Source organism: Sinocyclocheilus grahami, unplaced genomic scaffold (genome assembly GCF_001515645.1).
Source record: "Sinocyclocheilus grahami isolate Dianchi unplaced genomic scaffold, SAMN03320097.WGS_v1.1 scaffold26.1, whole genome shotgun sequence".
Classification (NCBI taxonomy): domain Eukaryota; kingdom Metazoa; phylum Chordata; class Actinopteri; order Cypriniformes; family Cyprinidae; genus Sinocyclocheilus; species Sinocyclocheilus grahami.
The window spans coordinates 969,535-993,445 of record NW_015505205.1 but is presented as its reverse complement, the minus strand read 5'-3'; the positions used below and the strand labels follow the sequence as shown (position 1 = coordinate 993,445).

The 23,911-nt window shown below is 36.2% G+C and overlaps 1 protein-coding gene across 1 annotated transcript in view; it reads left to right on the top strand.

Annotated features, from left to right (window-relative positions):
* The window catches only part of LOC107566689 (attractin-like protein 1), a 93,670-nt gene that overhangs the window by 37,952 nt on the left and 31,807 nt on the right, over positions 1-23,911 (top strand). The window contains exons 23-27 of the mRNA XM_016252204.1: positions 4,278-4,372; positions 4,585-4,663; positions 6,344-6,501; positions 15,204-15,265; positions 23,624-23,702. Coding sequence (XP_016107690.1) covers positions 4,278-4,372; positions 4,585-4,663; positions 6,344-6,501; positions 15,204-15,265; positions 23,624-23,702 — 473 coding nt within the window. The remainder of the gene's footprint in view (positions 1-4,277; positions 4,373-4,584; positions 4,664-6,343; positions 6,502-15,203; positions 15,266-23,623; positions 23,703-23,911) is intronic.

The window sequence follows — 23,911 nt, the reverse complement described above, 5'->3', positions numbered from 1 at the left end:
CAAGCCCAGTCAGAGTGAGTAAGCGAATGATTCAAACTAATTAAAGACACAAGAGCAGAAGTTTGGTGGACGTGGATCCAGTAGGAAGTGTGAGCTTTCTCACACAAGCAAGGTTTGACTTGTGCATTTCCGGAAGCAGCACTAGCACAAGCACGCTCAGTGTGTTCTGTCAGTGTTACTTGACTCACCATCAAAGGAGATTGATCCTGTAAAAATGGACTTCTGTCCCAGTAAGACCTATTGTTCATGTTTAATTTTCTCAGATTGGTTTACACTCGCACTCTGCCTGCTGACCAGCCCTCCATATATTCGCAGTGGGCAGCGTCTTTAATGACCTGAATGGAGTTCATTGCTATGGTTTCTGTTGTGTTTTAATGTTGAAATGGAAATGTAATGTTTCCATTTTGGCATTACAGTGTTCTAGCTTAGTAGATTTAGATTAATGTATCTACTCTAGGACACTTAATTCAATGCACAAGAAAAAAGTTACTCATTCTTGCTGTCAGAAGCGACCACAAGCCATTTTTGCATGTTGTTTGTGACCATTTATAGACATTTCAAAACACAATACAACAAATACGTAAATGGCTTTTTCTACCATTTTTCTATTTAGAGGTTAAAAAGAAATGTAAAAAAATTGTTATATTGGATAAATGTAGTAGCAGTATGCAGATATGGTACAAACGCTAAGTACTGGCTACTTTACTTCAATATCATGGGTTTAATCTATGAAAGTGGCAGTAGGTTTTTTTCTTCTTCTCTGGATGTCGCAATGTAACAAGTAGCCACAGATCTTTCATTCAGATTAGTGAAAAGAAAAAAAAAAAATTACTCATTCTTGCTGTCAGAAGCGACCACAAGCCATTTTTGCATGTTGTTTGTGACCATTTATAGACATTTCAAAACACAACTTTTAAGAGACCCTAAACTTAGTTTTAGGAGAAATAAAACATTTAAAAAAAGTCTATATACACTACCATTCAATGGTTTGAGGACATATATAAAAAAAAAAAAGAAATTAGTATTATTCAGCAAGGATGCATTCAATTGATCAAAAATGATGTAAAAATATTCTTAATATTTGTAAAAGAACCCTGAAAAATATATAATAAATATAGATATAATAAATTATAAGAAATGTTTAATGAGCATTATATCATATATGTTTAATGAGTTATATATATATATAACATTTTGCATTACATTTACATTTTAATTGTTACAGTATTTTTGTTTTTACTGTATTTTTAATCAAATAAATGCAGCTTTGGTAAGGATAAGAAACTTCTTTCACCAAAAAATTTAACTTCTGTCATCATTTAGCTCCCCTTACTTTTTTTCTGTTGAATAGAAAAGGATATTTTGAGAAGATAATCAGTGGTAACCAAAACTGTTTGTGGTTACCAACATTCTTCAAATGATCTTTTAATTGTTTAATTTCTACAGAAGAAAGTCAGTTATACAGGTTTGGAACAACATGAGGGTAAGTACGTAAATGATGACAGAAGTTTCATTTTTGCTCAGACTATCCCTGTAGAAGTGTGTTTGAGAGAATAAATTCCAGATTGTAGCAACAATCAGACAGAATAATGATCACGTAATTGGTGCACGTGGTTTATGATTAGTTGTGTATGGTCTTACATAAAAGTTGAGAACATAAAACTTTTTGAAGCATGCAGGATGACAAGCTTCTGTCTTGGACTTAAATGTTATGTTCCAAGTTTTTTATATTCCCATTGAATAACTTAGAACTTTGTGGCTGACATTCCTCTCAGAACAGCTGTCTGACTTATGAAACTCACTGACATTCACTTTAGAATCACCATTCTGTTTCATTGAAAAAATCCAGCATATATCACCTTAATGCTTCAAGAGCAAGCTGGGGGACGGTTTTGTCACCTATAGATAGTTGCATCTGAAACAAATTTTAAGAAGTGACAGCGTTCCTTCTAGAAGGCTGATTTAATGGAAAGAAGGACTGATGCTCATAGTAGTTGATTTGCAGATCAGCACTACTCGGTGTCTGAAAGTTACATGATCTTTCAAGCAAAAATACAGGAAATGTGTGAAACTATGTTGCTTCCATGTCACATCTGAATTGAATGTTTCCATTTTGGCATTACAGTGTTCTAGCTTAGTAGATTTAGATTAATGTATCTACTCTAGGACACTTAATTCAATGCACAAGAAAAAAGTTACTCATTCTTGCTGTCAGAAGCGACCACAAGCCATTTTTGCATGTTGTTTGTGACCATTTATAGACATTTCAAAACACAACTTTTAAGAGACCCTAAACTTAGTTTTAGGAGAAATAAAACATTTAAAAAAAGTCTATATACACTACCATTCAATGGTTTGAGGACATATATAAAAAAAAAAAAGAAATTAGTATTATTCAGCAAGGATGCATTCAATTGATCAAAAATGATGTAAAAATATTCTTAATATTTGTAAAAGAACCCTGAAAAATATATAATAAATATAGATATAATAAATTATAAGAAATGTTTAATGAGCATTATATCATATATGTTTAATGAGTTATATAAAAAAAAAAAAAAGAAATTAGTATTATTCAGCAAGGATGCATTCAATTGATCAAAAATGATGTAAAAATATTCTTAATATTTGTAAAAGAACCCTGAAAAATATATAATAAATATAGATATAATAAATTATAAGAAATGTTTAATGAGCATTATATCATATATGTTTAATGAGTTATATATATATATAACATTTTGCATTACATTTACATTTTAATTGTTACAGTATTTTTGTTTTTACTGTATTTTTAATCAAATAAATGCAGCTTTGGTAAGGATAAGAAACTTCTTTCACCAAAAAATTTAACTTCTGTCATCATTTAGCTACCCTTACTTTTTTTCTGTTGAATAGAAAAGGATATTTTGAGAAGATAATCAGTGGTAACCAAAACTGTTTGTGGTTACCAACATTCTTCAAATGATCTTTTAATTGTTTAATTTCTACAGAAGAAAGTCAGTTATACAGGTTTGGAACAACATGAGGGTAAGTACGTAAATGATGACAGAAGTTTCATTTTTGCTCAGACTATCCCTGTAGAAGTGTGTTTGAGAGAATAAATTCCAGATTGTAGCAACAATCAGACAGAATAATGATCACGTAATTGGTGCACGTGGTTTATGATTAGTTGTGTATGGTCTTACATAAAAGTTGAGAACATAAAACTTTTTGAAGCATGCAGGATGACAAGCTTCTGTCTTGGACTTAAATGTTATGTTCCAAGTTTTTTATATTCCCATTGAATAACTTAGAACTTTGTGGCTGACATTCCTCTCAGAACAGCTGTCTGACTTATGAAACTCACTGACATTCACTTTAGAATCACCATTCTGTTTCATTGAAAAAATCCAGCATATATCACCTTAATGCTTCAAGAGCAAGCTGGGGGACGGTTTTGTCACCTATAGATAGTTGCATCTGAAACAAATTTTAAGAAGTGACAGCGTTCCTTCTAGAAGGCTGATTTAATGGAAAGAAGGACTGATGCTCATAGTAGTTGATTTGCAGATCAGCACTACTCGGTGTCTGAAAGTTACATGATCTTTCAAGCAAAAATACAGGAAATGTGTGAAACTATGTTGCTTCCATGTCACATCTGAATTGATTAAAACCTTAAGACATAAAAGACATATTTCGAGTTGATGGGGAGTGAAAGAGATGTTTACAATGCCATATTGTGATTCACACTAACAGCTGTTCTCTGAGATATGCCTGTGGCAGCATTCAGTCATTTAACAGCCCAGGAGTTAAGAAAACAATCCAGACATTTCTTTGTCTTTGAAACAATGCTTTAAGAGACCTTGAGGAAGAAAAAACTTACTGTACCTTAGAATCTTCCTGGTCGAAAATTTGCGAATTTATTGTTTAGTCTTCAACTTTTAAACCTTTAGGCCTAGTTCTGGTAAAGGATAACACGTTCTTTTATGTAACTAAGAAGCGTAGATTTCAAATACTTGTAGACGTCTTAAAAACAATTGAGCTTAATCCGAGTGCATGCTTATTAAAGCAATGACACACTTAGAAAGGAGGTATTAATTTAGTGCAATTAAAGTGACTGATGATTCATGTAGCTCTTCAAAGTAGCCCTCTTATTGTAAAAGTGAATGTGCGCCGCTCTTTCATGATGCTCTTTAAATGGAAACTTTCAACCGTTAACATGCCAGAGAATTGCATGGTGTGGTTCATGATGATGTAAAATGTGGTGATTAACAATAGGGTTTTGATCTGAACAGATAACTTGCTGATTGATTACCAGTTCACCTTCAGTCTGCTTCAAGAAGATGACCAGCACTACACTGCCATTAACTTCATGGCCACTCCTGAACAGGTCAGTCGCAGTCTACTTATCTGAGAACAGAAGCAACTGAATGGTTTGACCAGATTGTGATTATCATAGAGAAGTCTTCTGATTGTCAGTTAGATTATATACATTTCATAAAGGGCATAGTTCATTCTAAAAATAAAAATGTTGTCATTATTTTCTTTCAAAAACCATATAAAAGCCATACTGAAACTTTCTTTTCTCTCTCCACTTTATAGACCAGCAAGAACTTGGACATGTCCATCAATGCATCAAACAATTTCAATCTGAACATCACTTGGTCAGTTGGATCAACAGGTACTGACTATTTTTCTCTGTTGAATATTTACCCTTGTTTTGTTGTATAAAAGTTATTGCTTTTGTACAGTAGTAGTAAACTAATATGTTTGCTGAGCAAATCTTCTTCTTTTTTTGCATTCATACATTCAACAGCTGGTTGCCACACACTCAAAAAACAGGAGACACATTTCAATATGCAACTTTTAAGAGGTTTTACATTCTAATAGCTGTCAGCATATTTAAAGCACCACTGTTAAAAATTATAATTATTTATTTTTTAAGTGTTCTAATACTTTTATTCTGCAAGAATGCATTCAATTGATCAAATAACAGTAAAGGCATTTTTATCATTCCGAACAAATTCTATTTCAAATAATTGCTGTTCTCTTGAACTTAATATTCATCAGAGAATCCAGAAAAAAATAGATGCTGCTAAAAATTTAGGTTGACCATCACAGGAGAAAAAGCATTTTAATGTAACAAAATAAAACTGTTAAAATTGTAATGATATCTGACAGTATTACTATTTTTACCTGATTTTCTTTATCAAAAAAAAAATCTTACTAACCCTAAAGTTTTGAATGCTGGTGTAAACAAGTCAGCCTTACTAATCAGTTAGGTGTGCCTAGTTGACCGTCGCATGCATTCTCATGTTAGCATAATATCATAATGGGTCTGACACAGAGATGCTAATGCATTGCTTGTTTGACCGCAGTGTGTTCCTGGGTGTGTTGGGTATTTTACAATAGACAGACACTCAAGGACGTCACCATTATCCTCTATTGTTTATTTCTGTAATCACCTTTTCGTCCAAATAGTCACCAGCCAATTTTTTTTAATGTGACTTTGACATTCACGCTCCTCTTTAACAGGTTCACTCCTCTCCTTCTCGACCTCCCAGCTCCCCTCAATTAATATTTGGAGTGGTGTCTTTCTGTTTAAAGACACTCTCCCCTGAGAAGGGCTTCTAACAATAGTCTAGTGTGCAGCTGTGAATTCTGGGGCTGCAGCGTCTTCAGGAGCACTTGAACGATTTCAATTAAGATAAACATTGCCACGTAGTGGCATTTGGGTTGTCATTTTGTGGGCTTTGTTTCATAGTGCTGGTTTGGAATGATGATTGGTGGGACTTAAGTGTTTCACTAGAGAACTTCAGAAAGTTTAAAAAGTCTTGATAAAATAGGACAAAGGCTGCTTTTCTTTTCAGCTCCTCCAAGTCATTTTTTTTTGTTAAATTATGGTTTTATACCATGTTTCTCATGTTTAAAATAGATAATGAAATTGTCAGACTGAGGTTGTTTTAAAAACTAATTTTCTCCATGAATAAAAACATCAACAAACAACTAAACCGGTGTATGCAGTCAGCCTTGTTGATTACTGCTGCAATTCACTGGATTTGCATTGCTCTCAGTCGCCCTTATTTAATAGCTCAGAAAGCATTAAGTGGCGGTCACACTACATTTTAAGCATGCATAATTTTTTTCAGACCCCACAATAAATATAGGCAAAGATATAATGTTTTTGCTCAGGGTTTTGAATAAGTATATGTATATGTATGCAGAACCGCCAACATGCAGAGGTCAATCTGTGACCCTTTATTGTCAATGCTTTAAGAGAAGTTATGAGGTGTATCAAATGCCATTTCTGAATGTCTCCTTTATATCTGAATTAATCCATCACATTCTTTAATCTTTACAGCTGGGACCATCTCTGGGGAAGAGATTCCCATCGTGTCCAAGACCAACATCAAAGAGTACAGAGACAGTTTCTCTTGTGAGAAATTCAGTTTTCACAGCAATCCCAACATCACCTTCTATGTATACGTCAGCAACTTCTCATGGCCAATCAAAATACAGGTGAGGAAACATTTTGACTGGTTTGGCTTCTGCTTGAATGCTCCTTTGTGAAATGGAAATCCACAAAAACAAATGTTTCTAAAAAAGATCCAATGCTCCTTGATATGGAAATCAATTATTCAGTTATGCACTGGGATAGGTTTGCATCTTATGGTCCATAAAATTGAATCAGCTCTTAAGTGGCAATGTGTTACGTTGCCAGATGCCTAGACGACGGACATAAAATGACATTGCTGGAGTAATGTGCAGACCGATGTTATCTATCATGGGAAAAACATTTATGTTGAACCTCCACTGGTGAACATTAGTCTTATCATGAAGGATGTTTGCAGTCTTTATTGCCTGCAATCAAACAGAAGGAGCGATATACATGCGATTGCACAGGTAGTTTGGTTTTAGAAGAAAGAAAAATATATTGTCAAAATGAAACTTCTAGCCTCTATATATCTGGATCCATTTAAAACTTATAGTTATCCAAATTGGGTCTTTCATGTGTTCCTTAAAATGGCGACTACACACTACCATTCAAAGGTCAGTACTTTTATTTTTTAAATAATGTAATACTTTCATTTCGCAAGAATGCATTAAATTGATCAAAAGTGACAGAAAAGGTATTTATAATGATTTACTTTTCTGGTAAATGCTATTCTTTTCACTTTCTATTTTTCAAAGAACATCTGTATGCTTTTGTCACTGGTAGTTGGTGCACACTGGGTAATATCTGCTCCCCCTGTCCCCTGATGTCTTTCCCTAAATGACTAGTCTCTGAAGGAAAAAGTAATAACCTTCTATATTGGTAATAAAATATATTACACAAAATATGATAACTTGTAGCAGCCCTTTAGAGGGTTCGAAGTTGAACAGGTTTTCTGTGCCTAGTGAAGCTATTTATTAAAAAAATGCACCACAATAAAGGAAGATTTCATCTGGTCGATATCCATATGGTTTATAAAGATAACCACCACAGATCCTCTCAACCTTTCTGTCGTTCATTACCATTCGCCAGCTGTGCACCGAGACGCTCAGATAGTGCACCTCAAACTGGTAGTTGGTGCACACTGGGTAATATCTGCTCCCCCTGTCCCCTGATGTCTTTCCCTAAATGACTAGTCTCTGAAGGAAAAAGTAATAACCTTCTATATTGGTAATAAAATATATTACACAAGATATGATAACTTGTAGCAGCCCTTTAGAGGGTTCGAAGTTGAACGGGTTTTCTGTGCCTAGTGAAGCTATTTATTAAAAAAATGCACCACAATAAAGGAAGATTTCATCTGGTCGATATCCATATGGTTTATAAAGATAACCACCACAGATCCTCTCAACCTTTCTGTCGTTCATTACCATTCGCCAGCTGTGCACCGAGACGCTCAGATAGTGCACGTCATTTGTTGTTGCGACTATCTCCAACAGCGAGAATACACCTAATATTGATCTGCATTCATTCCTCTGTTCCTCTATCACGTATGAGATGAGTTCCTCTGATAAGGTTAATTTATTTACATTGGTCTCGCAGACCTTCATCTCAGTTGAGCTGTGTTCAAGCAGTAATAGTTTTCTATTAGATTTCCCAAAAGCAGAGTCACTTATTTACCATGGCGATGCATCATTAAATCAAATGGACCCCTGTGACACAGTGAGCTCGCTCTCCTCTGATGTTTATGATCAGAAAGTGTGATCAGCATTTATTGGCTTCCTTGAGGAAATTGGGACTGTGAAACTATGCACATATGAGGACCCCGGCCTCTCTGAAAGCATCAGATATTAGATATGGAGAATTGAAGTGCTTTCGTTGTGCACGAAACCCAATATGACAAAACATTACTGCTGTCTCACTGTCTCATGGGTCGGTGTGAGGTCAAGCCAGTATGAACAAGATAAATAATCCATTTCAGGAATGCATGTGCAAGCTTTATTTTTTTTACTTTAATGCTACTATCCGTAACACAACTGTTCAGTGAACGTAGTTACATTCACAATAAATTAAGCCTTTTGAACCAAAAATAATTTATTTGAATGGATTTGTTGTAGTGCTGTTGTGTACATTTAAATGAACTTTGTTACTAGATGCAAATGCTAAGGTCTCAGCGAAATATGAACTTAGTTTGTCTGCATATGCTTACACTCCACTGTGCAATGTATTAGGCCACAGTTTATGCTACTCTGATTCACACTGCTTTTCAATTTATTATCCAAAAAGTAATAATAATAAGTCTTATTATTATTATTATTATTATTATTATTATTAGTATTACTATTATTATTTTTCAATGTATATTAAATATGAATGTACTGTATTTTATATAAAAATATAAAACAATTTATATACAATTTACAGTGGTGGCCAAAATTATTAGAACACTAGTATTTTCACCAGCTAAAAATTGTTTTAAGTCAGTTATTTCTATCTTTTGCTGTATTGTGTCAGTAGGAAATATCAGTTTACATTTCCAAACATTTACTTTGCCATTAATTGTAATAATCCAGTGAGATTTTTGTTTGCACAAGGAGTCTGACAACAGCCAGAGATCTGATCTCATCATCATCCAGTCTGTCTGGAATGACATGAAGAAAAGAACAAACTGAGACAGACTCAATCCAGAAGAACTGTGGCAATGTCTCCAAGATGCTTTATTATGTAATATATATATATTCGTTATCATTATTATTATTATTATCACCATCAGCATCATCATAGAAGACTTTAGGTTTGGACACAAATTTCACAATTAAGGTACAACGCAGAGCTGCTTGATACTCTCACAGTAGTTTCCTCTCTCCACTTTATATTTGTGTCTCATTAGGAAAATTTTCCTGACAGTTCTCTCCAGATCTCAGATGCTTTGTTAGTGGTTTTTCAGTCTACAGGATGATGAGCAATTCCATCAGATTTATACAATGATCTAATGAATGATAATTAAAGGAGACATATTATGCCCCTTTTTATAATATGTAACTCTGGTGTCCCCAGAATGTGTCTGTGAAGTTTCAGCTCAAAATACTCCACAGATAATTTATTATATCATTTTGAAAATGCCTATTTGGAGAGGAAGCAGAAACACGCTGTTTTTCTGGCCTGTCTCTTTACAGTGCCTTGCGAAAGTATTCATACCCCTTCATTTTTTTATGTTTTGTTATGTTGCTGCCTTATGTTAAACTGCTTTAAATTACTTTTTTCCCACATCAATCTACACTCCATACACCATACTGACAAAGCAAAAACAGAATTGTCACAACTTCGTAAATTTATTAAAAATAAAAAAAGTATTCATACCCTTAACTAAATATTTAGCTGAAACACCTTTACAGCCTCAAGTCTTTTTTGTTTGATGCGACAAGCTTTTCTCGTCATCATTTGGCAATTACCTCCCATTCTTCTCCTCACATCTTCACCTCTCAAGCTCTGTCAGGTTGGATGGGGGCATTTTCAGATTTCTCCAGAAATATTCGACTGGGTTCGATCCCAGGCTGTGGCTGGGCCACTCAAGGACATTCACAGAGTTGTCTATAAGCCACTCTTGCTGTGTTTAGGTTCATTGTCCTGTTGGAAGGTGAACCTTCTGCCCAGTCTGAGTTTCTGAATGCTCTGGACTAGGTTTTTATTAAGGCTATCTCAATATTTTGGTGCATTTAACTTTTCTTCTACTCTGATGAGTCCCTCAGTTCCTGCCACTGAAATACAGCCCCACAGCATGAGGCTGCTGCCAGCACACTTTACTTTTGGGATGGTACTTTGCAGGTGATGAGCAGAGCTGGTTTCCTTCAAACATAATGCTTGGAATTGAGGTCTTCTCCATCAATTGCTCAGTTTGGCCAGGAGGCCAGCTCTAGGAAGAGTCCTGGTTGTTTCAAACTTCTTCCATTAAGGTTAATAGCTCTACATGCTTCTGTGACCCTTCAATGAAGTGTCTTTGCTGCAAACCTGTTTCTGAGCTCTACAGGCAGTTCTTTTGACATCAGGGCTTTGGTTTTGCTCTGATATGCATTATCAGCTGTTAGACCTTTTATTAAGACGTGTGTGCCTTTCCAAATCATACCCATTCAATTGAATTTGCCACAGGTTAACTTCACTCGAAGTGTAGTAATATCTACAAGCAATATGAATGCTCCCGAGCTAAATTTCAACTGTCCCAGATAAGGGTATGAGTACTTATGCAATGGAATCATTTAAGTTTTTTATTTTTAATAAATTTGCAAAAAAGTTTTTTGCTTTACCATTATGGTGTATGGAGTGTAGATCGATGTGGAAAAAATGTAATTTAAAGCAGTCTAACATAAGGCAGCAACATAACAAAATGTGAAAAAAATGAATGAAAAAATTATTACTTTTGCAAGGCACTGTAAATGCAAATGAGCTGCTGCTCCCTGCCCCCTTTTCCAGAATAGAGCTGTGCCATTACAGCTCGTACCTGCTAAAAACATCGGTTTTGGTTCTGATTATCATGTTTATCGTGCTGAAATCATGCGTTTTAAACCATATGAGTTTAAACTTCTGATATACGGTTTTCTGAGCGCACACATCCGAAGCACACGGACAGAAAGCGGCTGTCACAGCATGTGAGTACTAAACTAAGTTCTCATTCACACACAAGTTTACGTTAAAAACACTCATGAGTTACAAAAAAACAGTCGGTTATGTCTGTGAAGGTAAACGGCTAGGAAATAAATTGCACGTTTATTTTAGATCTGTGTGGCAGCAGCAATATACAGTAAATAACTCCATAAATCCACTGCTCTCTTGTCTCCTCTGAGGCTGGGACAGTGTTCTGTGCTTGTCTGTGGAGCCAAAGACAGAACAGTTAGGAAGTTTTGCTCAAACTTTCGCCATGGCATTAGAACTGGTACACCGTTGTCGCCTACGAAAACACAATAACGTCGCCGTGGGTGGAAACTTACAGATTAAGGGGTGGTAATATTATAATGAGATCCCTTTGCCACGTCACCAAGGGAGCGAAATCAGACGCTCTCGTTTTCTCAGACGCTTGTTACTGGGTTAATCTTTTTCACGGTTCCTTGGTTGGTAGATGCCCTTGGGACCTGATTATAGCACTTAAAACCTGGAAAAGTCAGATTTTCATGATATGTCACCTTTAATGAAAATAAGAATAACTATGATAAAGGGATTTTTTCAGCTGGAGGATCTAGACTCATTTATAGTCAAATTCATGTTATTGACAGATGGTGTTTTTTTTTTTTTTATATATAGTGTGCGTAAAAAAGATAATGAATGTATTGTATTAAAGCTCGAATTTCGAATAGGTTAAAATGAAAATTACTAAAAGTTAGAAACCGCTTGAGTCGCAGCATAATGAATGCGCTGGAGGGTCATAAAGATAATGGTGGTAGACCAATAAGGATAGAACTTGTAGTGTTCTTGCTGTAGGAGACTAGAACCTGTTTTTGTCACTATACAAACCTGTTAGTCATGTGCCATTATGACACACTCATACATGTAAATATTGATACTGAATTTGTTTTTTAAATACAAATACTAGATATGCAGTACCAATAATTATTTTATATGTATATGTTCTCATATGATTTACAATGTCTGAATGACCTTATTTAGTAGAGTTAATGCCTTGTCCATGTAGTGCTTCCAAATCATTATTTATGGCACAACAAGGTCTCACTGAGAGCAATGACTTACCCGAGCACATGTGGAGCTGCTGCACAACTGCTCTTTTCAATCCCAGCATCTTGCTTGCTTGTCTTTGGGGACAAAAATGGTTCAGCCCTAATGGAGTGTTAAAGCATTCTCCAGCTCTGTCTTTAGCCCTAGTCATGTTCCTGTGACAACGGCTTAATGAAATGAATGGGCTCTCCAAAGGACCTGCCCCGCTCTGCCATTGTTGCATTATTCATCTGGTGAGTCAGGGTGACTTACAAATTCGTACATTTAGAGCATTAATCCATTTATTGTTGCTGGGTATTTATCCAAGTAGTTATTTTCCTTGCCTTATGGGATGCTGGGGAACACACTTTCTTGACACCGTGAACACTTGAACAACTTTTCAAAAGTGTGTTGATGCTTAGTTAATGGCCCTGCAGTATTCACTGCCAAACCCATGATGTCTCATTCAAACAAAGTGTCTTCTGAAACTTAGCCAAAAATGTAGCTTGTCGTCTGAGTCATAGAGCATATCGATATGAAATCTCTGAATAAAACATCATTGACTGAACCAATTTGAGTGGCCAGAATAATATCTCAGGAGAGGTGTAAGCAGCACAAAACATATTCTGGTCCCACTTTATATTAGTTGTCTTTAACTATGTATGTACATCAAAAAAATAATTGTTGGGTACAGTGTACTCTTTATGTTCATATTGTATTACAAAACATGTTTGCTGCTATTGAGGTAGATTATGATTAAGGTTAGGGACCGGTTTTGTGATATGGTTAGGTTTAAGGGTGGGATTAGGGTTAGGGTCAACAGTGTAATTATAGATGTAACTAAAGACATTAATTTACATGCAGATATCTTTTTAAATGCAAGTACAAAAACATGTATTTCTGTGTAAGTGCACTGTATCAAATTATTCATTTAAATGTTAGTACATAGCAGTTGAAGACACTTAATATAAAGTGGATCACATGTTCTCAAGGCCCCGATATACACTCTTAAAAATAAAGGTGCTTCAAAAGGTTCTTCAAGCGATGCCATAGAAGAACCATTTTTGGTTCCACAAAGAACCATTCAGTCAAAGGTTCTTTAAAGAACCATTTCTTTCTTACCTTTTTATAATCTGAAGAACCTTCTTTCGCCCCAAAGAACCTTTTGTGAAACAGAAAGGTTCTTCAGATGTTAAAGGTTCTTTATGGAATCATTTAGACAAAAAGGTTCTTCTATGGCATCGTGAAGCACCTTTATTTTTAAGAGTGTACAGTACTCAAAATTATTCATACCCTTGGTAAATATGATCAAAGAAGGCTGTGAAAATTAATCCGTATCATCAGTCCTTTAGATATTTTATTTTAAAAATGTACTAAAATCTAACCTTTTATTGGAGAATAAGAATTTAAAATGGGAGATAAATCTCATTATGAAATAAATGTTTTTCTCTAATACACATTGGTCACAATTAATCATACCCTTTTATCCAATACTTTTCGCAACCTCCTTTTGCCAAGAGAACAGCTCAGAGTCTTCACCTTTAATGCCTGAAGAGTTTAGAGAACATCTGACAGGAGATCAGAGACCATTCTTTCATACAGAATCTCTCCAGTCACTTCAGATTTCCAGCTGCATGTTGATGCTTCTACTCTTCAGTTCACCACACTCATTTTTTATAGGGTTCAGCTCAGGGAACTGGGTTGGCCAGGGCAGAAGCCTGGTTTTGTTCTTAGTGACCCATTTTTGTTTTGATTTTGATGTTTGTTTGTGGATGACTGTCCTGTTGGAAGATCCAACCATGGCCCATTATAAGATTTCTAGCATGGACAGTCAGTTTTAAATTTTTTATCCATTGGTATTTTATAGAATCCATTATGCCATCTATCTGAACAGTATATCCAGGATCTCTGGCAGAAAAATAGGCCCACAACATTAAAGATCCAGCAGTATATTTCATTGCACACATGGGGTACTTTTTTTTTTAATCTCTGTGTGCACTAAACCCATCTTGAGTTTTGTTGAGTTTTGAGTGTTTGCTGCTTAAAAGCAAATTTTTTTTTTAGTTTCATCTGACCATTGAACCCAGTCCCGTTTAAAGTTCCAGTTGTCATTCTAGCAAATATATATGTTTTGTTTTTGGATGAGAGCGTTTTCTTTTATCGTTTTTTCTTGAAACCCTCCCAAACAACATTGCTTTTTTTTTTTTTTGAGGCTTTCTGACCCCAAGACTCAACAATTTTCTGCAGTTCTCCAGCTGTGATCCTTGGAGTCTTTGGCAACTCAAACTGTCCTCCTCACCATGCATTAGGACGATATAGAGACACGTCCTCCTACTGTATTAGAGAAAAATATTTATTTCATAATGTGGTTCTCCCCCACTTTCACTTTTATAAAAGGTTATTAAAGGTTAGATTTAAAAAAAAAATTTGAATGAAAGATCAAGTGGATAAACAATGCGGGTTTATTTTCACAGCCTTCTTTGATCATATTTACCAAGGGTATGAATAATTTTGGGCACAACTGTACTTCAAGTGACATAATCTTAAAGCTGTCCTGAAAGGGTTTACTCCAAAAATGAAACTTCTGTCATAATTTACTCACCTCATTTTGTTCCAAACTTGTATGAATAAATATGTGAATAAATGATGACAATTTTTGGGTGAAATAACCTTTTAATCCCCGTGTGCAAAAATTTAGCCAATTTGAACATGTAATTACAAACTTTTATCCAACAGTGTCATTATGTCCATTCCTAGCCAGGTTGAGCTACACCTGTGCATTTAAGTCTAATGTAAACCACAATCCCAGAAGGCAGACGTTTGGCATGTGGGTAATGCCTGAGGGATGTCAGCTCAGGTAGCCATGAGCAGCCATCATTGCCTCCATTTAGCAATTAGAGGGGACGAGGAAGAAGAAAAAATTATGTACATGATGACCCCTCAAGCAAAAAAATCTGTCATGACATTATCTCTTGTGAAGGACCCTAGCCGCAAGCAAATGTCTTCATCATCTTTTCATGTAAAGAGCTGTTCTTTGGTAACCTGTCACCCCATCATTTATCTCACTTTTGCTTTTGTCCCCTCACAGATCGCCTTCTCTCAGCACAACAGCATTATGGACCTGGTGCAGTTCTTTGTAACATTTTTCAGGTGAGTGCTTGCCGTTTCAAAGGTGTGTGATATAACATAAGTTGATCGTGACAGCATCTTTCAGCTGTTAAGCTGATGTAGAATCATTTAGTGACAGCCTGCCTGTGTTGGATTCCTCAGCACATGATGTGTCCCTTGCCTTTTCTCTTTTGGAGTAATGAGTCAGTGCTGAGAGAGCTCTTTAGGCCAAGAGGAAATGAGACCCAATTACATTCAATGTCCTTCAGCTCAGTGTTAACTTCGTCAACAAAGATGAGGACGAAAAATATTCGTTAAAGAAATTTTTTTCTGTGACTAAGACGAGACGTTGACGAGCTAAAACTAATATATGATGATAAAAACTATGGCGAAATTTATGCCGTGTCTTCGTTAACAAGATGAGACGGGACTATGATGTTATTTGAGGACTACCTGACATTCAAAATACATCCTATAGGCTACTGTCTTGTCCTTCAAAATGTGCGTCCCTGTCATTGGATTGCAATCGGATAAGGGGTGTTCGCATATGTATTGTTCTCAGTATGCATCTGAAACAATGGCCTCAGCACCCGAAGGGTTAGGGATAAGGTGACCAGACGTCCTGTTTTTCCCGGGAGTCACAATTTGTTGTCAATTAACTAGGATAGGCGGAATCGCGCTGATAGAAGTGCTTTCTCTCGCACACGCTCCACTTCTTCAGTTCTCATATACAGCGCGCGATCAGTTCTCAGTGCTCAAATACACACACAGCTGTCCAAATGTCTATCGTGTATAGTATCTCACGTAAATACAGTCGGTTATGGATTAAGTGAATGTAAACAGGTGGGTGAAAACTGAACGCGTGTCAGTATTACATGCATGCCTTCTGTTTTAGGGACAGAAGGCATGTTAAGTACCTAAGTACCTAAGTAATTAAGTACCTATTTGTGTCATTAATGTTAACCAACAAAAGATGTTAAATAAATGTACACGTTAAGTAAACCTACTGTATCTGAAAAATTTGTTTAATTTGCATCTCTTTCATATGTGTCTTATTGTGGTTCTTTTTCAAAAATTATATATATTGTCTATATTATACATGAACAACTATTATTTTTATAGTTGCTCCCTTTTCACTACTGTTAAAGGGATAGTTCACCCAAAAATGAAAATTGTCATCATTTATTCAAGTTTTTCCAAATTCAATCCTTGATTCAAATGTCTCATAAGCTTAATTGATTTGGTCTAAAGAGAGAATAATTAATTACTATTTTTGTTTGAAAACTACATATAAAATAGCTACCAAAATAAATGTTGGTAACTGCAGTTTGACGAAAAGTTGACAAAAATGCAATGACCTTTCGTCGACTAAAACTATGAAAGACTCAAATGACTAAAATGTGACTAAGACTATTAAGCATTTTCGTCTCAAGATAAAGACCAAGACTAAATAAAAAATGCCTGTCAAAATTAACACTTGTTCAGCTTTACCTTCTTGCTTACTAGGGCTGTCAAAATGACTGAAAAACTAAATTAGAATTATCTACTTATCAAAATTCGAATTATATTGGAATTTAAAAGGCATAATTTCACTTAGGGGGAAAAAGCTTTTGGCTTCTCTCCTGAGGCCACAAGAGGGCGCATCGAGCAAAATATTATGCACGTTTCTTCAAAGCGTAATAACTATCTTTAACACGACTATCTTTGAAAAAAAGTGCATAATGTTTAAAATAATGTTTATAAACCATATATAATTAATAAAGTTGCTTGAACAATTAGAAGAAAAAAAACAGCACCATGCATGTATGTATAGTTTAATACAAAGGACCGAAAACCAATCACAAAGAATAGGCTACTTTCTTCATTTAAAAACATGAAATACAGTGGGATGGGGGAGAACTGCCATAACGTCTTTAGACATGTTATTTAAAAGTTGAACTTTGCATTAATTTTACATGGCTTTCTAAACATGCCGCTCTCTGCGAGACGCGAGTACAACGCTGATAGATGTCCCTCTAGAAAATGTGATAATTATGCTTTCTGTATGAACGGCTTGGTTTCAGTTTTGACGTAAACAGCATCTTCTCCACACTGATGCTCTCGTTTTCCACAATATATGAATGAACAACGTAGCAGCGCCGCATCTAGTTGGTTCAACTGGATAGGCTAACAAAAGCATTCAAATGCAATCAATGACACATACATCGTCATCGCATCTCGTGGGCCACTGATAAGGCTGCCTGACGGCTGACGCAGACCTTAATTTCGAATGCAACGTTTTTGCATTAGAATGCGGATTTTTTTGTTAAATTCGACGAATATTCGAAATTCGAATTTTTTTTTGACAGCCCTATTGCTTACACTACCGTATTCAACTAAAGTCCTATATGATCTGATGTAGTGCACTTTGATAGAATTGCAGTCAAAATGGCGAAATGTCATGAGAAAAAGATCCATAGTCATTATTGTAGCAATTCATTAAAGGGATAGTTCCCCCAAAAATTAAAATTGTCATTAATTACTCACCCTCATGTCGTTCCAAACCCATAAGACCTTCGTTCATCTTCGAAACACAAATTAAGATATTTTTGATGAAATCTGAGAGCTTTCTGACCCTTCATAGACAGCAATGCAACTACCAAATTCAAGGTCCAGAACAGTAGTAAGAATATCATTAAAATAGTCTGTGACATCAGTGGTTCATCCGCAGTGTTATGAAACTTTTTGTGCACAAAGAACATTGCTGTTGAATCACATTAACAATTTCCTTACTACCTTTCTGGGCCTTGAACGTGGAGAAAGCTCTCAGATTACATCAAAAGTATCTTAATTTGTGTTCCGAAGATGAACAAAGGGTTTGGAATGACATGAGGGCGAGTAATTAATGACTGAATTTTCATTTTTGGGTGAATGATCCCTTTAAGCATCTCTTACGTAGAAGTCACTTTCAAACCAAGCAGCTTTCTGTTGATAAACGCGGTAAATTTGCGTCACCAATTTTACCCTCATGCAAAACTCCCCATTTTGAGGATTCCTTCTGAAATGACTGGATTTCGCCTGCTAATTTTCTCAGAGCGATGGTAAATGTGTCTGTTTATCTTTACTGTATATTCCAAGTCTTTTAAAGAAATGTATTACCTAAGTAGTGGGAAATTAAAGTTGATTGAAAATCTTGACATCCAGCCTAGCTTTTTTTGGCACCACATTACATAACAATGTCCGATTTGGGAAAAAATACTTGTTGAGGGTCAAATAATTTCAATACATTTCTTGAGTTGGTTTACAAAATGGATTTAAACGTTGTATTGACTCATGGAGAGAAATAATTTTAATAATGACTTCAATCTAGGTCTGATTCTCATATAAAGCTATTATATGACTTCAGAATATAATGCACACCACATAATACAATGAACCACATTAATGTTGCATTTGTGTCTTTTTTGAAACTTGAAAACACCTTTCAGCACCGTAATTGCATACAACCAGCACTTTTCTTGGAAAAAAATACAACCAGCATTTTCTTCAGAATGTCTCCTTCTTAAGCAGCACAGCAGAAATAAATTCATATTGAAATGGAACAAATTGAGGGTGAGTAAGCAATGACAGCATTTTTGGTTTTGGCTGCACAAGATTAGACAAAATACAACTGAAAATGAACTGTTGCTACCACGCAATGCTTCATGCAAAACTGCTCTGCCCCCTCATTTGTACGAGGTGTCATTGCCACAAGGTAGATCTGTCATCCTGATTTGTTAATTTCTGTGCAATTTCTTGATTTGTCATTAAATGCACACCTGTTCCCATTATGTCTTATTAGATTTGGTTGTAGAGGGCATCTTTCTCTTTCTGAATGGTCAATCTCTTGGTGCTGCTGCACCCTCTGGTGCTTGTCCTGGATTCAGATCATTGTCCTGGATTAGACACCCCCTCTGGAAGCTGGTGTCAAACACTGATGCACTCTGACACGGGGTCAACTTGTGCTCCAAACAGTCATGTTATACAGCTCGCTTGTTTCTGACTGCCTGGGCAATCAGTTTAACTAGTTAACTTCAAGCTTGCCTTAGTGTGTGTAGTCATCAACACTTGCAGCACAAGCATGCTTCCATTAATCCGTTACTTTACCGACATTAGAAAATGTTTGTAATAGAAGCTTGGCATTTCCTCCTAGCAGTCTGCTAAATTCAAACGTACCTTCAGAAGCACCTTCAAAAGCATCTGTTCACCAACATCATTTATTCAAATATAGGTGAAGAAAGAACAGTCTTTTGAGGTGAATGAGAAACTGTCAGGCGTTGAAAACCGTTCTGTCATCTGGGAAGTTCACATGCTGTTGTATGTATGATGCTCACGCATCATACAGGAAATTGCCCCAGCTTCAGCGCGCCTTCCCTTGACATCTAGAAGCAATAGGTGAGAAGAAGCATAGTTGATTTCAAATGGTTGTGTACTTGCCAGATTACTTGTTTTAACCTTGTGAATTGCTGTGGAAAATGTGCCATGACAAATAGGATAAAGTGTCAAACAATGATTTTTCTTCTTTTTTTAAAGTGTTCATCCATAATAGTGTTCACCCCCACGTACACTACCATTTAATATTTTGAAGTCAGTTATATTAGAATATCTCGGTTAAAGTCAGAATATTAGAATGATTTCTGAAGGATCATGTGACCCTGAAGACTGGAGTAATGTCTGCTGAAAATTCAGCTTTGCTATCACAGGAATACATCACATTTTAAAATGTATTAAAATAGAAAGCAGTTATTTTACATCGTAATAGTATTTCAAAACATTGCTGTTTTTACTGTATTTTATGATCAAATAAATGCACCCTAGGTAAATTGCCAACCCCAAACTTAGTGGACCGTTGTGTGCATAGGCGTAATTTGCGGGTGGGACATGTCCCCACCACTTTTTGCCAGGGTCGATATTGTCCCTACCACTTTTTGAAAGTAATTGAAAAATATATTGCCGAAGGTATGTATTAAAGGGAAAACAAGATCAACAAATCATTCTTCATAATCTAATTAGTGTGATAAAAACAACAACAACAACATTTGACTCCTTACGCATGCATAACTCGTGCAGTGCAATAACGACGTGATTTGCAGCTGTCACACTTTTCGTAATGTCATTAGGCTATAGCATTTTATTTTAAAAATGGAGAGCTTCCTTGTGCTAAGTAGGCCTGCCCGTTACTAAAGATTTTTCTAGTCAACTAGTCGCATGTTATATTAAATTGATTAATATAATAATATATTAACCATACTTCAATATAGCCTATAGGCATACGTATTAGGCTAGAGCTTAAGCTCGCGCATAAAGCAATTGCCTCAAAGCACCGGCAAAGTGATTATGAACGTGTCGGGGGGAAAAGAAGACATTTTAATTATTTATTAATAAACTAGTGCTTTCTGAGACAGTGTCGGGTGCAAAGATGAGGTTGCCGAATGCCGACGCCGACTCGCCATCTCCACATGGACGTGCCTTTAATAGAAATGCACCTTTTATACGGACTACAAAATGAAAGAATATTACAAAATCGAGTGGGCTAGTTTTCCTTATATTTATTTTATTATTCATATAAAAATTATAATAACCTGTTTTGGTTATATTTACTATTAATTGCAGAAGGTGCGCTTAGCAAAAATGACGCGAATATTGATGGTTTTCACACTTAAGTCAAGTAAAAGACCGCTTCTGAAACCAGAGAAGGTGAGCATGTTGGTATTCTTGTGGGGGAAAAAAACATGCAAGCAGTGTCACTGGCAGCAAGTTTAGTTTTACTTCTCTTCTTGTTTTGTTTTCATTTTGAAAAGCTTATCTTTGCTGTTTACCTCACGTTATGCTATGGAGGCTCTCTCGCGCTCTCTCTCTCTCTCTCTCTCTCTCTTTCTTTTTTTTTGATTCCTCAGTGTTTGCTAAACGTTCTGTCATTTATTAGTCATTATATAGCCTAATACAGCGTGTAGGCCTGTGCCATGCCTCATCTTATTCGTTTTTGTTAATAACGTTTTGTAAGCTAGTTTGTCATTGAATCTGTTTTATTGTTGTTGTGCATTTTAATTAAAAATAATGAATCCATCTTTTTTTTAGTCTTAAAAGATGAAAGGTGTATAGATGTAAGCTATACAGACTATTATATTTTATTGTAAAACCTGACAAGATCGTGAAATCGAAAGTGAAAGCAACTGAAGCCTGGCTTATAACATGGCAAAAGAGGAACTCCCGTTCACAAAATTCAAATCACAAATAATACTACTGATGAAAAAGAATGGGTTGAATGTTTACTACTTTCGTTTCCATATAACTATAAACTACGATAAAAGTTCGTCAGCATGCATTGATTAATAGCATGTTGTAGTGCAAAAAAAACAAAATACAAAACGTGCTAGTGCAACCACCTAAGAAAGTTAATAGCAAAAGAGCGACCAGTGGGAAGAATGAGTCTGGAGCCCTGAATTGCCATAGCTCCCTCTGTCAATGATCTAGCACCCCCTCAGCACTTGCGTTCAAAATTTTCTGGCGCCACCACTGGTCGATGTATTTTTGAAAAGCAAAAATTAAGTTTGTCCAACTCTAAACCCAGTCCCCAAGTAAATTAGGTTATTAAATAAAAAACTTGTAAAATAGTTGCGCGGTGTCCCCACCACTTTTCAAAGCAAAGTTATGCCACTGGTTGTGTGTATGTACTGTATCTTTCCCTCAGAAAGTGTCACTTTTTCAAAAAACAAACGAATATTTAGGCATCGTTGTATGGGAGTTACCAGTAGGCAGGATTTGTGCTGCCAGTCGAGTGTTTTCCTCCAATGAGCGGTTTCCTGATTTCATCAATGTGATTTGTGCTTTTATCCCACCGAGTCAGATAGCCAAACTCATGACAGCTGGAATCAAGACTAGCCTCAGGCAGATTCTGTTCAATTACCAGTACAGCTAGAGAGATGGTCGCTGACAAGGTATATCTCTCCACACATCTCCCCCTGAATTATGAACCGCTTCTCCGAAATACAACACATTAAAAGTGGAAATAGACCAAAACTGCCACAGATGCTGCCTAACATACAAACCTGTTATATTACTTTCCTTATAATATAATCTTTCCAGTTATTATAATCTAAAAAATGACCCTCTCTGTAAAAAGGGCTCTGCAGGGGGGTGTCAGAAATGTATCACTGATTGAGAACTTGTCAGTGTGCAACCTGAAATTAGAGTGGTTACCATGAGCAATAGCGAAAATGCATTTCCACGCCGTGAATGGCTTTTAACAGTCTCTTTGTTAAATGCAAGATGATTCATTTGGTTCAATTCCTGCAATCCATTTGCTTTTATTTAATATCTAGCGCATGCTGTTCAGTCTTCAGGGTTCGACAAGAGTACCTCCCCTCCCAGGTTTGCTGTAACTGTCTCTTTTTATCCATTCTGCACGTAGATTACTTCATTCAGATGAGACAGGGGACGTGCCTCTTGATGTCTGCATCTGTGAAATCACCAAAAATGTCCTTCAAATGATTTGATTTCCACATAGTGAGGTAGATATGTGGGGGCGTGTTAGAACGAGCCGTTTTAGGGGGGGCGTGGCAGAGTCTTAACTTTGATAAAGAATATCTCTTTGGTTTTGAGGCTTAAGTCTTTGCAACTTCAGGGATCTTATCTATGCACAATCAGCTTGTAACACTCCAAAGAGAAAGGAAAACTTGAAATCGCATCATATGACCCCTTTAAGTTCCCAGACATTTGCTCATTTACATGGAGCTCAGTGAGTCAGCAAACTGTAACGCGGAGTGATTTGACTACGAGTTTGACTAAGCATCGATTGTAAGAGGGGTGTGTCATACCATACGATCGTCCTTTGGATCCTACTCTCACTGCAATGAGACAGTCAGGGATGCCAGGAAGACTAAAAATGGTTGCTCAATTGGCAGAAAATTAAATCATCAGGGGGATGACAGTGACATTTTTGTCTCATATGGTCTGGTTGATGTCAGTGGTCCTTTATGAGACTGAAGAAAACTCATCTGGCCTAAGGGGAATGTGTCATCTTCATTGCATCGTTTGAATCTCCTAGTTCCTTTTCTGTTAGCTGTCCATTGCAATCTCTGACTTTTTTTTTTTCACCAATACATCAAAGCATCTGTTAAATATCAATTAAAAGGCTCAGATCAGTAAAGCCAACGGCTTGCTCCAACATTAAATTGTAATTGGATAAACCCCTGATAGTTACACAGAAATCTATTATATTATAAATAGTACAGCAAATTCTTTACCAGCTGGCACATTTCTACTGTTGCTTGATATATAGTGCCATACCGCCCATCCCTAGTGATTTGTTGATATATATATATATCAGAAATTTCTACATCGTGTTTAATCTTTCCATCCCTTCTTTTTGTCACCCCACAGCTGTTTTCTGTCGCTGTTGCTGGTAGCTGCAGTGGTGTGGAAGATCAAACAGACCTGTTGGGCCTCCAGGCGACGAGAGGTATGTCACAAAACATAAAGCATAAAGCGCTTTCCATCACAAGAATATACAGTAACCATGATAAGGGCATTGTATGCTTTGTGGCAGAGTCCTTGTAATTTCAAAATAGTCAAGTATCTGCTGATTAATTCAGTTGTTTGACATTGTATCATATATTGTATGACTTTACACTGTGGTAAATCTGTTCTCCCTTTTCTGTTTTGGGGTTT